Source organism: Delphinapterus leucas, chromosome 5 (genome assembly GCF_059928025.1).
Source record: "Delphinapterus leucas isolate spDelLeu-1000000601 "Yukka" chromosome 5, BTC_Dleu_Yukka2, whole genome shotgun sequence".
Classification (NCBI taxonomy): domain Eukaryota; kingdom Metazoa; phylum Chordata; class Mammalia; order Artiodactyla; family Monodontidae; genus Delphinapterus; species Delphinapterus leucas.
Window position 1 is genome coordinate 101,864,560 of NC_143133.1, and position 14,676 is coordinate 101,879,235.

General features: G+C 39.8%; 1 protein-coding gene across 1 annotated transcript in view; it reads left to right on the top strand.

Moving 5' to 3' along the window:
* The first annotated feature begins 1,528 nt into the window (after positions 1-1,528).
* Positions 1,529-14,676, top strand: part of CPE (carboxypeptidase E) — a 110,763-nt gene continuing 97,615 nt past the window's right edge. Inside the window, exon 1 of the mRNA XM_022561621.2 lies at positions 1,529-2,117. Within this exon, the coding sequence (XP_022417329.1) occupies positions 1,814-2,117 (304 nt within the window). The 5' untranslated portion in view covers positions 1,529-1,813. The remainder of the gene's footprint in view (positions 2,118-14,676) is intronic.

Here is a 14,676-nt window from a genome sequence, read left to right on the forward strand (position 1 = left end):
TATGTGTGTCATTACCAGTATATGGCCCACCTTGCCTCAAATTAGTGTGGTTACCTTAAATTGCTAACATGAAAATCCTAACCTTCTACTTCTGAAGTTATTGGCTTTGGCTACACTGTTTTCTTTTTCTAGATTTCCAAGATTGCTCTTTTGGGCATGATTTTAGAAATCTAAGTATAACTCTGGTTTCAAACTTCTGGACCATGTAATCAAACTCAGACTGGTCATAGAGAAAAATATATGGTTCTTAGCTCTGCCTACATTGACAAGGATCATGGTGGGGTCCAAATTCAACTGAGTGGCATGTCTTTATAGTGGCAGCTTTTCCCAAAAAAAATCCAAAAAAGAAGATCCATGCTGCTGTGGAAACGTAGACAGTCAGAGGGTTTTGAAACCAACCTCTCCAGCAGCATTTTTTTTTGATCCAATAAAATCATTTAAATATCTGGATTCTTTTCCAGGAGAAAGTTTTTATTCGGTGCACTGCACTGTTAGACAGGTGGAGAAAGAGTAAGTTAAGAAAAAAAATGGCTAACGTGAAAAATCACCCACATGATGTCCAGTTTTACTGTTTGGTTGAAATACCCAATGGATTATTTATTTATTTAGATTTGTGCTATTTTTTAATCCAAATGGCAACCTCTTCAGAATAACATCTGCTCCAGAGTTGTTCTGGGACTACAAATCCTGTGTAAAGGCTGGGTATTTAAAGCTGTAAATGATTTTATATTTTTGCAACAATTATGGGAATGGAGATCTTATCTTGCACCATCAGAGTTTTCTTTCTATAACAGGATTTGATCTTTTATTTTTTTCTTGGATGAAGACTCTCCAGCCCCATTCAAGCCTTTTAGATGACTGCACTCCTGGCCAACATCTTAGTTTCAACCAGGCAGGAGACCCTGAGCCCGAACCACCCAGATAAGCTGTTCTGGAAAGATTTAACCTTAATATCAAACTAAATCCCTTGTCCAGCACTCCCCAGCGGCACTCTGTTTTCCCACAGGAGTTAGAGAATGGGGCTGGCATAGGCACTGGCAGATGACATTATCTCACTTGTGCGTCCCCCTCCAAGAATCCAGGAATGTGCATAAATACAATTAAAGACAGTATCTACAAATTGATAGAATGCATTTTTAGTCTCTTAAACCTCTGAGTCACAGTGCATTGTGTTCTGTTTTCCAGCCAGACCTTGCAATCAATGAACATCCAACCCGTGGGTTTGTGTTTGGACTATCAGTACAGTTATTAAACACACATCACGGGGAGAAGGCAAGCGGCTGCCAATACTTCTTTTGTGCTTCTTTTTTTCTACAATATTCTCTAGTTTTTGGAGCATCAAGATAGAAACCTGGTCGGCTTGGGATTGATGGCACATTAAAAGGCTGCACTAACAATCCCAGAGTGTTTTTTCCATAGGCAGTATCACGGGTCTCTCAATGACAGCAACATATCCAGACCCAACCTTAGCTGTCATCCCACCTGGGTCGTTCCGGCGCCATTTGGCTCTGACGTAGCTCCGAGCCCGCAAATCGCACAGCTGCCCCCGGTTATCCGCAAATCCGGCCCGCGGCGCCGCCCCGCCCCGCCCCGCCCGCGCGCCCGCGCGCCCCGCCCGGCTCCGCGCCACCTCCCCTTCGTCCCGCGCTCGGCGGCGGTGCGTCCTGCGCTCCGCTCAGGCTCCGCGCTCGCTGCTCGGGTCTTCCCTCCGCTGCCTGCTCCAGGCCGCCGGGAGGCGAGGCAAGGGGACCCGCGGGCTGTGCGCCCCGAGGCGCCGGGCACACAGGAGGCCGCACGGGAGACGCGTGGCGCGATGGCTGGGCGAGGGGGCCGCGCGCTGCTGGCGCTGTGCGGGGCGCTGGCGGCCTGTGCGTGGCTGCTGGGCGCCGAGGCCCGGGGGCCCGGAGGGCCCCCTGCGGGCGCGAGGCGGCGCCGGCGGCCTCAGGAGGACGGCATCCCCTTCGAGTACCACCGCTACCCCGAGCTGCGCGAGGCGTTGGTGTCCGTGTGGCTGCAGTGCGCCGCGGTTAGCAGGATCTACACGGTGGGGCGCAGCTTCGAGGGCCGCGAGCTGCTGGTGCTCGAGCTGTCCGACAGCCCCGGCGTCCACGAGCCGGGTAAGGGCGCCGCGCTGGGTGGGCTGGCGGTGGGGGAGGAGGGAGAGGGGCACCCGGGGTGGACGATGGGACGTGGAGGGAGGGATGGCGATGGGGATTGCCGTCACCTAGTCTCGGCCAGCCGCCCTCCCCAGCCTCGAGGCCCCCCTTGGGTGAGCACAGGCCCGAGGGGCTGCGGCGGATGGAGGTAGGAGCTCAGCGAGCAAATATGCGCGCCTGCAAACCCGCTGTCACCCCCACTTCGCTGTACCGAAGACCGCAGGGAATAACTTCGAGGCCTCTGCAAGCAGGTCGCCCCTTCTTGCAGACAGGAGTAGAACGATAAGGTGCAGAAGGCAGGAGCTTGGAGGAAATGAGGAAAAGTCAATTATCATTTGTTTCCTAATTTCCAGTTTATTGGTGCTGATGACTCTACGTACCCGCCTCTACCTGTATGTGCGCATTAGGTACACGCGCTGCTGGGATACTCAGGGAATGTTAAGGATCTTGGCAACACTGGGTGGTAGAGGGTGAGAAAGTGGCCTCTGGCAGGCATTCCGATCTTGAAACTGCACACAGTTTTTCTAAGGAAAAAGGAATATTCCATTTTCTCTGCTCTAGCCCTTGGAGATGAGTAGTTTGTGACCAGGATCTTATTCCAACAGATGTTTCCATATAGCCATCTTATGCATCTTCCTCCTGAGTGTGTTAGGGCACGTTTTAACTTATGTTAAATGTTATGCATTTGGTATTAATAAAGAGGTATTTTAAAAAATGTTCTTGGTGCTTCTTTTTCATTGCTTTTTGGAAATGATATAACTCTTAAGGCCTGGTCTTATGTCTTATGATCATAAAGGTACTGTTGAAGTTATCTGGGCTAATGACATTAGCATGGGATGCTTGTTTTTTTGTTTTTAATGACAAAGAAAGCAAGAAAACAGGTAAAAATTCTCAATGTAGCGCCAGGATAGTTTTACAATGATATTTATAAACTGAGAAGGGATGAAAATAGGTGATCGATGGAGACACTTTGATCCTGAACTGGAAATAGTATGGGTTGATAAATAATAAATCTTCAAATGGGAAATATCTCTTATCTTCAAATAATGTATACAAAAATGTGTAATTTTGCAGTCAAAACCCTAAAATCAGATCCTAGAAAACATTTTCAGTAATGCTCTCTAGCAGGATTCAGCATATAGAATTGGAAATTTGGAAAATTAATTTCGTGTTTGTATCTAAAGATAAAGAAAAATTTTAAATGTGACAACTCATTTTCAGTTATTTCAGATAATCAAAGTCAAGACATCCTAGGCTTAGATAAAGAGAATCTAAATATTTGTGATTCTCCTACCTACTTAATTAGAACCTTTTGTTATTCTGTTGTAGGTTGCTCCTCACATTTTGTTGTTTCTTCAAAGAGATTATATGAAAGCGAATGTTAACTTTTTGTTGTCTTGCTTCAAGTTTAGAAACAAAATTGTAAAGCGATATTACTGTTAGAATGCGATATGCTTTTGAAAATGAAAACCATAATTTTTTTCTTAAATATCCGGAATGTATAGTCTGTCAAGATCTGCAGATCCCTCTCAGACTACAGGCTCCATGAGGTAGGGCTGTATCTCCAGCATCCAGGCCGGGTCTGGCACATAGCAGACACTCAGGTCACATTAGGGAAAAAATGAATCAGTCATTTGCTGAATAACACAATGCCTTCAATGTTTTATTCCTTTTAAACACAAAATACACCCATTAAATTCATTTTAAGAAGGTGGACAAAGAAGCGTTTACATGTTAAATGAGGGAAACTAAGTTCATGGTATTACTTAATAAATAGAATACAAAATGTCTACCCATTGTATTTTTAAAGGTTGAAGTAAACTATTATGAGCAAACACTAAAAAACTATAGGGTGATTTCCCCCTCCACCACCTTTTTAGAGGAGCTGAGCAGGTTGGAAATCTTCAGGGAACTAGTGTTAAAAAAAATTCAACTGGGTAAATTTTAAAGATCTTATTGACTTTATTCAGTGATTCATGAATTAAACGTCATTCAGTCTAGCAGATAGAAAGGTGTTCTAAGATCTGTACAAAATGAAAGACTTTTATAGGCAGAAGGGAGCAGGAACAAGGAGGTTACACTAGGCAAAAGATGGGTTGGTTATCACAAGATTACTTTCTTTTAGGGAATGGCAGGGGTCCTTGATTACCTCACTTGTGCTGATCACAGGGTTCCTGATTGACTGGTTTAAGTTTCAGTTTGGTGATGTGGGACTTAGCATAAGTGACTCCATTTGGGGCCTATTGTCTTGTTTTTAACATTAGTGAATGCAGAGATCTGATCAGTATATGAGTTTGATAGCACTTGTGGGGATTAACTTTTTAGGAAGTTTTGAATGAAGGAAAGTATTCACCATTCTTAAATGGCCTTCATATTCGTTTTTAGATTAAAATATTTTAAGAAATGAGAAGGGAATTTCCATACTTATTTTGAGATAGAAATGGATGCAATCAGTGTGTTTTGAACCACCCACACACTGTAGATGAGGCAAGTCGTATGGGCTGTGCAGTGATACACAGGATGGTCCTTGCCCTGTGGGGGATTGAGAATTGGGAGGTTGGAGGACAGTGTCAAGGTGGTCAGTGCTGCAAGAAGGGAGTGGGGGGCCCAGAGAAAGGAGGCTGCGAACCTTAGGTCAGGGCATTTGGTTATTGAAGAATAGATGACAAGAAGGCAGGAATGTACAGATCAGTGAAATTTACCAATTCCAGTGTAGCTCATATAGATGTATGTTTTAACAGAGCCCCTGTTTTTGAAAGAGGGCAACTGTCTTCACTGTTTTCACATTATAAGTGTTTTGGGGAAGGTTAAAATAAGGTTTCTGATGATGCTATTCAGAAATAATATTTAGCTTAACAAGTTCATTTACTTGACTAAAACTTTGATCAAGTTGCCCGTATTCATTTTATCCTCCAGCAAGAGAGAAGTGTCAGGTTTGTTAGTCCTCTTAGTCTAAATTCTTTTTCTGAACTTTAAAAAAATAGAGCTAACGTCTAAGTATTTATCATAATAGAAACACTCTCCCCAAACAAAACAACATATACATCAAGTCTTTCCCTGTGGTAGAAGTTGATGTGGTTAGATTTGCAGATTAGGGACAGAGGGAGTTCCTGGATCCCACCAGCTCCCTTCCTGAGCAGAAAAAAGTGATCATTGGACTTGTTTGGTACCAGGCCATGGGCTGAATTTGAACTGATCTCCTGAAAGTGATCAATTCTCTCAGATATTCCACATTTGAATTCATCAAAATGGAAAGAAAATTCTATTTGGAATTGGTCAGGGAGGAATATCCATACCTATTCTGTCTGCTTGATTCCTGACCAGCTGGACGTTGGGTCTCAGTTTTCATTTTGATCACTTTGGAGGCCTGCACAAATCTACTGGAGGAGGGTGGTGGGTCTCAGCCATTCTCAGAAGAACTGCGCGTGGTCTTGGCCCCAGTCTCATCTCCTCACACATCATGAATCTGGACACCAGACATGGGGCTGGGATGGAGCCTTGGCTAAGATTGAGTCTCTGCTCTTGGGTATGTTCCCATGAGGTGTGATACCTGCCAAGCCTGATCATGTTTCCCGTTTTTCTTTCTGTTTGCTTATATTTTATACATTTAAAATGTTTCTACACATAGGGACTCATGTTCTCAAACCCAAATATATGCGCTCCTAGGCATGCATGGCAATTATTGCAGTACTCATAAAAGAAGCCTTTCTTAATTTATGTCTAAGCAATAGAATCTGTATTCCCAGACCACTCCTCCTAGGGTTAAACGTGAGTTAAGATTAGTTTGTTTAAAACACTAATTCTTTCACGTGTAGTTTAAGATTGCTCTTGGGGAGAATATCTGATTTATAGCTAAAATGTTATCTTAGAAACATTCTTTAGGGCATAGATTTTCCTCTCTCAAAGGCTGGAATGATTATTTTGGACTTGTTCCTCCCCAAATATGTTCACATTTAAAGTGTATGAATGCCAGTGTGCATTTGCCAAATATCGTGAGCAACACTAAATGCTGGCAAAATTTATATACAACTCAAAAAAAAAAAGTGGGGTTTTGGTTATTTCATATGGCCTCTTTTAATACCAGATTAGTGTGAATTAGTGGGCAATGATTATAGCTGAGTAGCACCTTACAACTGGTGAATATTGACATTAGATTCTGGAGAAGGATCTAGATATACCACATGTGGTCAAGAGTTATTTTTAGACCCAAGTGAGTCAATGTAGCTCTTGCCAGAAATAATGTACTTGATTGACTTGTGATTGGCTAAAGGAGGAGAGGAAATTGAGCTGACCCCTAACATTATATCCTGTACTCAGACAAAATAAGTGTCTTTCTATGGAAACTGATTTGAGAGGTGGCAAAGGAATCATCTGCCCGCATCTCCCTCATTGTGTAGCACAGAGGATATTCCAATACCCACCCACCTTTACCGTTCTTTGGGAAAGATATTTTTGACAAATACAAAAACAGCTCCAGTAAGAAGCGGTGATACATAAACCAGCTTTTCCCAAAGTGTATTCGATGGAACATTAGTTCAGCTTGGTTTGAGAAGGATTAAGTAAACAAAGATAAACAGGTTTATATATTGCAAGACTTATCAGAGCCTTTAATATGCTAATGTATGTTTCAAACCTCCAACTTAGATGTTTGCTGTACAGTATTTTCCAACCTTTTTCAGCATGGAACTCCCTTTTATCCCCCAAGGAGCTTATTTTGTACCTGGTATTGCACTAGTTAGAGAAGCACAGCACTAGCTCATTATTATTCATTATCATATTTTGAAGGATTGATTTGGTAATTCTGTAGCAGAGACACTCAAATAGGGAGTTCCTTAGGGGTGGGGAGCATATGTTTTCCATTTTTTTGCCCATAAACAGCTGACTTATTGATTTATGTAGAGTAAGCTCTTAAGTTATGCTTATTGAATTGAGAACATGATTTTTGAGGCAACGAGGCATAGGACAGATGCTTTCGATTGGAAAGATTAAAGTGACGAATGCATTACCATTGTTTTATTGTTACGTAGCTTCATGCTTTTAACTTCTGTGTACCTCCTTTTCTTGTCTATAAAATAGGAATACTTTAAAAACTCAAACCTCACAGGGCTGCTGTGAGGCCAAAGTAGTATAGAAAAGAATTTAATGAAGTTGCTTTCATCTAGTTATTAAGAACATGGGGTAATTTGTTAAAATGTTTCTTCCCAACTGGAAGTTGGTCTGGAGTGTGCTCCATCGGCTTTCATCATTGGGAGGGGGCCTCCTTGGTGTGTCATCACAGGAGACCTTGGATGCTTACCTGTTCCAGTGGAAGCCCATCTGCACAAGCCCGGCAGGCGGCCCTGATGGACTTCTACCCTCTCATCGTCAATGTTTCCTCGTTCACAAACGTTTGTCTTCTATCGATTTTTAAAATGTAGGACATTCCTGCTTTGCTTCAGCTTGACATCTTATTTTGCTTCATTCAATGGAAACAGTGTAAGTGTTCATCGTTATTTGATGAACTATATCTTCAGGTAGCTAAACAAATCTAGGGCAATTCCAGCATTTACTTTGGCAAACTAACTTATTTTTCTGAAGAATTTATAATAAAACTGCTCAGGTCCTGACTACTTTATTCTTTTACTGACTCAATGTAAGTGAAAGATCTTCGAAACCTCCTTTCTCACCCCTCCCTAATTTTCTTACCCCTACTGGGGTCTTTTCTTTGTGTTTCCACAGTTCTTTGAAGAGAGGTGAGGTAGCATCAAGGTTTACAGTATATGCTTCAATGTCAGGGGACCTGAGTTTAGATCAGGGCTTCCTATTTTAAACTAAATGTTCTTGGGCAAGTCACTTAACTTCTCTCAAAGCCCCAGATTCGTCACCTACAAAATGACAATAATGTGATGATTAGATGAAGTAGTAAATGTAAAGCTCTTAAGTAAGTATGTCAACAATTATTATTATCTCTATTATGGCATTTTCTGTTGTTGGTATACGTGTTCCCCCAGTAAGCTGTGAGATCCTTGTGGTCAGGAGTTGTATTTTGCGCATTTCTTTATCCCAAATGTCTAGTTCTATGCTTAGGACATAGCAGCCACTCAGTGAATGTTTGTGGAATAATTGAAATTTCTCAAACAGGCAAGAATGGGCATCACAAAACAAAGCTGTGTTGAAGTTCGGTGTTGAGTTAATACATGTTAGCATGCCAGAAGCATGATATCAAGAAAGGATCGAAATGGTATTTTCCTTATGTGAACACTTATATTTTGTTTTGATGCATCCGGTTTTGCATAATGGAGAAATCCATCTACTGCACGTCTTTTCGAGTGTGTTTATTGTAAGTGAAGTAGTATGAGGCTCGTTTCCTCTTGGCCTCTTTCCTCTTGAGACATTTTATTGATAGAAAGTTAAGCTGCTTTTTAAGCGTTAAATAAAAGTTCTGAAGATAATTAGTAAAAATTCACTTAGTAAAATTTTTGGCTTTTAAGGTATCTATTCTGATTCCTTAGTATGGCTGTTTTACACATAGAAGCCATACATCTCCAGGTTTTAACTTTCCTTCCCTCATGAAAATGGCATTCAAATCATGCACTTGAAAATGCTGAAGAGGAGGAGATTTATCTGAAAGTTAGCTGATGGGTCAAATGAGCTCAAATTTGAGACATGTTTAAATTTGCTCTTTCCTTCCCATCTCATTAATTACAGGAATTGCTGCCAGTCCATTGCTCTGCAAATGTTTCTTTTGAAATTCAGGATGTGGTGTTTTGTAGGCCTTCCAGCAGCCAGCCCTTTCTAATACAATGTGGCCTCAGAGAAGAGACTGTGTTGCCAGTACCTCTTACTGTGTTCCAGTGCTTTACCTACAACTTTAACTGTCCCTACGTAGTAACTTTTAAGGTGGCTCATGTAGAGAATTACAAAGTTGATTCTTAAACAAAAATAAATAAGTTAATTATGATTATAAACCCTGAAACAACATTCTACTACCGGTAAATATTTTGTTTTTTTAATAGAAATCTGTTTACTATGAAATCACTCTGAGCATCATAGTTCAATAATAATAATGCCATTCACTTTAAAGGTGTTTGAGTTCAAACAGAAGCTGTTTATTTAAAAAGTGGATACAGATTACTTATTTTTTAAATGGGACCTTTAACTTAAATCCAGGTTCTAAAAAAATCCCTTGCTGTGGTGATTCATGTCAAGGTAATTGGGAAAAGCAACAATTATCTCATGTGATTTGCACATGCAGGCAGCTACTCAGATGTTCAGATCCCAAAGTGATGCCACCAGAATGGGCCTACACAATTTCCCTTCCTGCATAGCCTAAAGTATTCAAAACCAGAAAATCTTCTTTCACTGCCATTCTGTAATTTTTCCCCAAGGAATATCTTGTTTCTAGAGCTCAGTTCAGCAACTTGTACAAATCATAAGCTTTGACCATGAGTTCAGGGTAGGAAAACTTGAATATACAGGTTGGACCATCACATCCCTGACCAATGTCCTGAATACTGTTATTTTTATTTTCCTAGCCAAGGGGTAATTTTTAAAACAACCTTTTCTCATAACCTTTATAAAAATTGCTGTGTATCATTCTAAGCTAAAGTTGACTTTACAAGAGGAAAAGAAGCTGTAGGCTTTTGTCAATATAGCTAGTACTGTCAATTTAATTTAGGGAATAGTTAACAAATGCCCACTCTGTATATGCTCTTTTACTCTATCTGCCGGTCACCCTTTTAAGAAGTTCCTTTGCATATTGAAATGTGTATTTGGGTACTGGTCTTGGATTCACTCTTTCGCATGTTGAGCTTAACTGACGTGTTTTATAACCAGTGGACATATCCCTTGATTCTACAGAATATATGCTGCATATAGATGCAAGGGTCAAATAGTTCCCTATACTATTCTTGATGTAGCAGATATAAAGACAGTATCTGTAGGTGAAACTACTGGGAATGTTAGACATTTGCAAAATAAAATGTTTTTTGCCCTTTTTGTGTTTTAGGTGTGGTGTCGGACATCTGATTTTAAAGTACAACAGATCTATTGAAATAGTTCCATTTGTCTCAAGTCGTGACATTGTTCAGCATAATTTTTAAAAATTTTATTGGAGAAAACCAGTGTTATTCATTGTGGGAACTCAGTAAATGTCAGGCCAGATTCTGCACATAATCAGCATCATGGGAATTAAGTTAACGTACTTTTGGAAACAGCACTAACTACGTAATCAGCAGAACCTATACAGCAAAATATTTAGAGAGAAATTGCTTGTTAAATGTATTTTCTGGAGTCAAATTCAGTTTTTGGAAGATGTTAAAGCAATATAAAATATAGGTAGATATTTCTCATGTGAATATTTTATAGATGTATAGTGACTAATGCTATATTGACACATGGACTGAAATACTGTATAGACATTTAGGTTTTGTCTAAGTCTTGACAGCAGGATAATCATGAGTGGAGCCGTCATTTTACAGTATTTTAAATTTCACTTGCATCTATAAAATACCCTTCAATTTAATTGTTTTTACTTCTTTCTATAGCTTTTATCAGGAATTGAAGAATTTTCTCTTTTATCTAAGTGGCTTATATGGAAAAAATCATTTCTCAAAAGTTTTTTTCTTTCAGGAAGTTTTCTTGGGCTCTTGTTGCCTTCTTTAAGTATGGTCAGATATTCCACCAGGATTTTAAGTATTTGGCCAAATTTGCCTTTACTTTCACGAGGATTCTGACTGGGTACCCACTGAGGCGGGTTTGGAGACCCTAACAGATGGATGTGCCCCTGCCTGTTCTTCTCCCCCGAACCCCTCTGCTTCCCCCTCTTCTGTGGGTATTAGAATAAGAAAGGGTCATTGTCTGGGTATCAGCTGGGAGGCTTTCATCTGATAAATGTGGGTCATGAACCCACTGGGACATGTGTTGGCTCATTTGTCAGCCATTTACTCGATGGTTCCCCGTAAACAACCTCGTTTAGTCCTAAATGAACAGCTTTTTCATACCTATCACAGGTGAGGAATTAGATAATATTTACCTTTATGGGGACTTAAAGATGCAGGAAGAGTCTGCCTGTTGTTGAAAAGTATTTAAAAGAAAAATTAGAAATGTGGATTTTCTTGTTTTTTAAAGATCTTGTCACAATGATCTTAATTCCCTCTGAAAAGTTACATAAATTGCTGATATTTATGGTGTTATTATGCTGTTATTTATGTTTTAGAGAATCTTGTGAGTCTTGAAATATGCACATTTTGGTTAAGTCTGTGTAGTCATCCCTCATCTACAGGGGATTGGTTCATATGTGTGAGTTATACACAATCTTACTGTATCTCTCAAACCCACGTTAGTGCCTAATTTGCTCTTCACTGGTACCTGTGGACTGGCCTGGAGAAACTTCGTTGACAGAGTATATTAATTTCACTTCAGTGTCTACATGGGGGGCTGTATGTTGAGTACAATGCTAGGCCCTGCACGAGTGGTAAAAGCCATGAACTATGTGATAAGTGTTTTTAATATTTTTGAGACCTCTTTTCCATTAGTTCTAGATTTTTTGGTGTGTTTTTCATAGTTGATTCAAATTCCTGGATAGATGGGAGTTGGGGGCACCTGGTATTGTTCTAATAAACCATTTCCCCTTCTCTTTGGACTCTACTTCAGTTTGCACAAACTGTATTTTAAAAAGTGACATGTAACTTTTAGGAACATCAAGCATTTTTCCTGAATAGTTTTAAAACTTGTATTGTTGCTGTTGTTATTTTAACATTGAAGCTGAATCGCTGGCAGCGGTAATTCTATGACCTGTGTGCACAGGGAGAGGGAATGAATGAGAATGTTTTTCTGAAATGAATGTACAGAGGGTGAGACTGGCTGGTATTTTCCCCAAACTTACAGAATAAAGGTAAAGTGTTTATAGCCTCTGTAAAGACAGTAGCATAAGCAAAACATTCATACCCCTACCAGCATTTCCAAGAGGCCAAGAAGGCTCTCCTTTATAGCCCAAACCACATTTTCCATGATGTCCTCAGTTCCCAGACCAAGGTAGTAACACTTTATTATTTTTAGACCCTACTAACAACTTGCAGGTATAAATCACCCGAATTGGACAAATCACCAAGAAAACTAAAGTCATTCATTCACTAGACATTTGGAAACACCAGATAGAAATGCTTTTAAATCAGTTCACATTTAGAAATCAAACTCTTGAGTACTGCAGGTCAGAACGAAGTACATCTTTCATTACTGTGTGTGTTATCATATTTGTAGTTCAAATGTATTTCACAAGAGTTGCCAAGTACCTGCTATATTAGTGACATTTTGCAAATTGAAGAGATACTTACAAAAGGAGCAACAAACAACAGTATTTTACAGAGTACTTAAGATGAAGATATTAATTCAATTTCCACAGGAAGTTGAGAGAGATCATCAAAGGAGGGCTTTCAGAAGGAGGCGGGGACTTGAGCAGGTCTTAAAGGATGAACCGCATCTGGAAAGTAGAAGAGAGGACTTCATTCTATGCCAGTGTAAGATCATTCACGCTTCTTGTGTCTTTTTCTCCACTATCCCCCATAGCGGTGACATACCAATATTCAGTAAGTATTGTGACAGATAATTACATTCCATTAACATGTGAAATTTCCACCTTGTTAGAATATAGTTTTTAGGGTGTTGTCCTTTAGGGTTGATTTCCCTCATCATGAGGGTAAAACTATTTGGGTTGGAGATTATGATATATATATATATATATATATATGTATATATATATGTGTATATATATAATGATATGGCTATATATATCATATAATGATATGAAGCATATAATGTATATTGTAATAGGCAATAATTGATTACAATTCCTTTTCCCCTCTAGGTAGCTGTTATTGAACACTCTCTTGAAGGCATGGAGTAAAAAGATGTCAAGTAATTTTGATTTTATTAGGTCAATTTCCAGCAGTTATATACTGCTCAATTCATGTTCTGTTTTGATTATGCATTTCAAAAACTGTATTTAACAAAAATAAGAACCACAGCAAGGAAGCACTATAGTCTGAGTTATTGAAGGAGGATGCAGCCCATAGCTGCATCCATGCCCTGCAGCCACTCCAGAGCATTCATCTAGCTGCTCTTGTCTAACACTTATATATGACCATGTAGTTTGTTGGATGCTTTTGGGAGAAAAATTCACTATGCAGAAATGTTTATTATTTAAAATTTCCAAGTATACATTTTTGATTAGGGTAAATTTATTTTGAATCACTCCTTGTGTTAAGCCCAGTTTTCATTAATGTTACATAGAACTGTGAACATTGAATTATAGTTTTTTTTTCCTAGCTGGAAGGAACACTTTTATAGATGAATAAATTGAGTTTCAGAGAGATTTTAAACAACCTGCTCGAGCTTGTGTAGCCTCGGAGGAGGCTAGAACCCATTTCCTGATACAGGAAGTTGGGCATTCTTTTCAGAATATTCCTCACAGCAATGTATACAGATGGGGGATAAACATAACTTCTGTGGCCCTTGAGGGTCATGAATTATTTACGTGGACTGAAGTCTGTGAGGGAGTGTACAGGAATGTAACTTATCAGTGTGTTTTCAATTTCTTAGAGCAGTTTCCTGACCTATGTGCTGTAATGGGTATGGGTGTTTCCAGGTGGAGGGACCGGGCCTGGGTGGTGGGAGAGTATGTTGAGTGGCAAAAAAATCCAGAAAGGATTGAAGTAAATCACTTTAGTATACTGTAAGTATATACAGAAAATATTATTTTTCTTGGCAGTAGAATCCTCTCTCAAGGAAGAAACAAGCTTTTGTTGAAAGGCTGTTCTGATGAACTCTTTTGAGGTCTGGGCCTTCAGGGCTCAGGAATGGGCTAAACTTACTCAGTTTAAATACATAAAAATATTGAATAAAAAGAAGAGGCATATTTTCAGAGGCTGGGTGGAGAGTCAGAGAGGGAGAAAAAGACTTAATGGCTGGTGGCTTACAAGAACTTTGGGGATAACAGACATGTTGAATGGTGACGTCACAGAATCTTCTATGCTCTGTGATGCTTTGTGTGGTAGATTGCTTTGGGAGATGGGATGAAATACTTAATCTTGCTTCAAGATTGGCAAAACCAGAGGTTGTCCAAGGAAGGACAGTTACACAGAAGTTACAAAACAAGAACTTATTAACCTTATTAATAAAGATCAGATATATACTATACCATAGTGCTTCCTAGAAGACATAAAGGCAATTTTTTTGGAATGTCAGCCAGACATCCCCCATCTCACTGACCATTTACAGTGAAATCCCACATTCCTGAGTTGTGTATTCCAAATTGGGATCCTGATCCCAGGAGAATGTAAACACTGGGAGAGAGCCTTTAGGTTATGGTTTGTAAGCCAATTCGAGGTTCGTGTGTGCCAAGCAGAATGAATTATATGTTGGAGATTAGGGGCATGGAGTATAAATAACTTAAATTGGGTGAGGTTTCCTTTCAGGAAAATAGTGCTCATGTTGACCTGTTCATGTGTCTGCATTAAATTTTAATTTTAAAGAAGTTATTTGT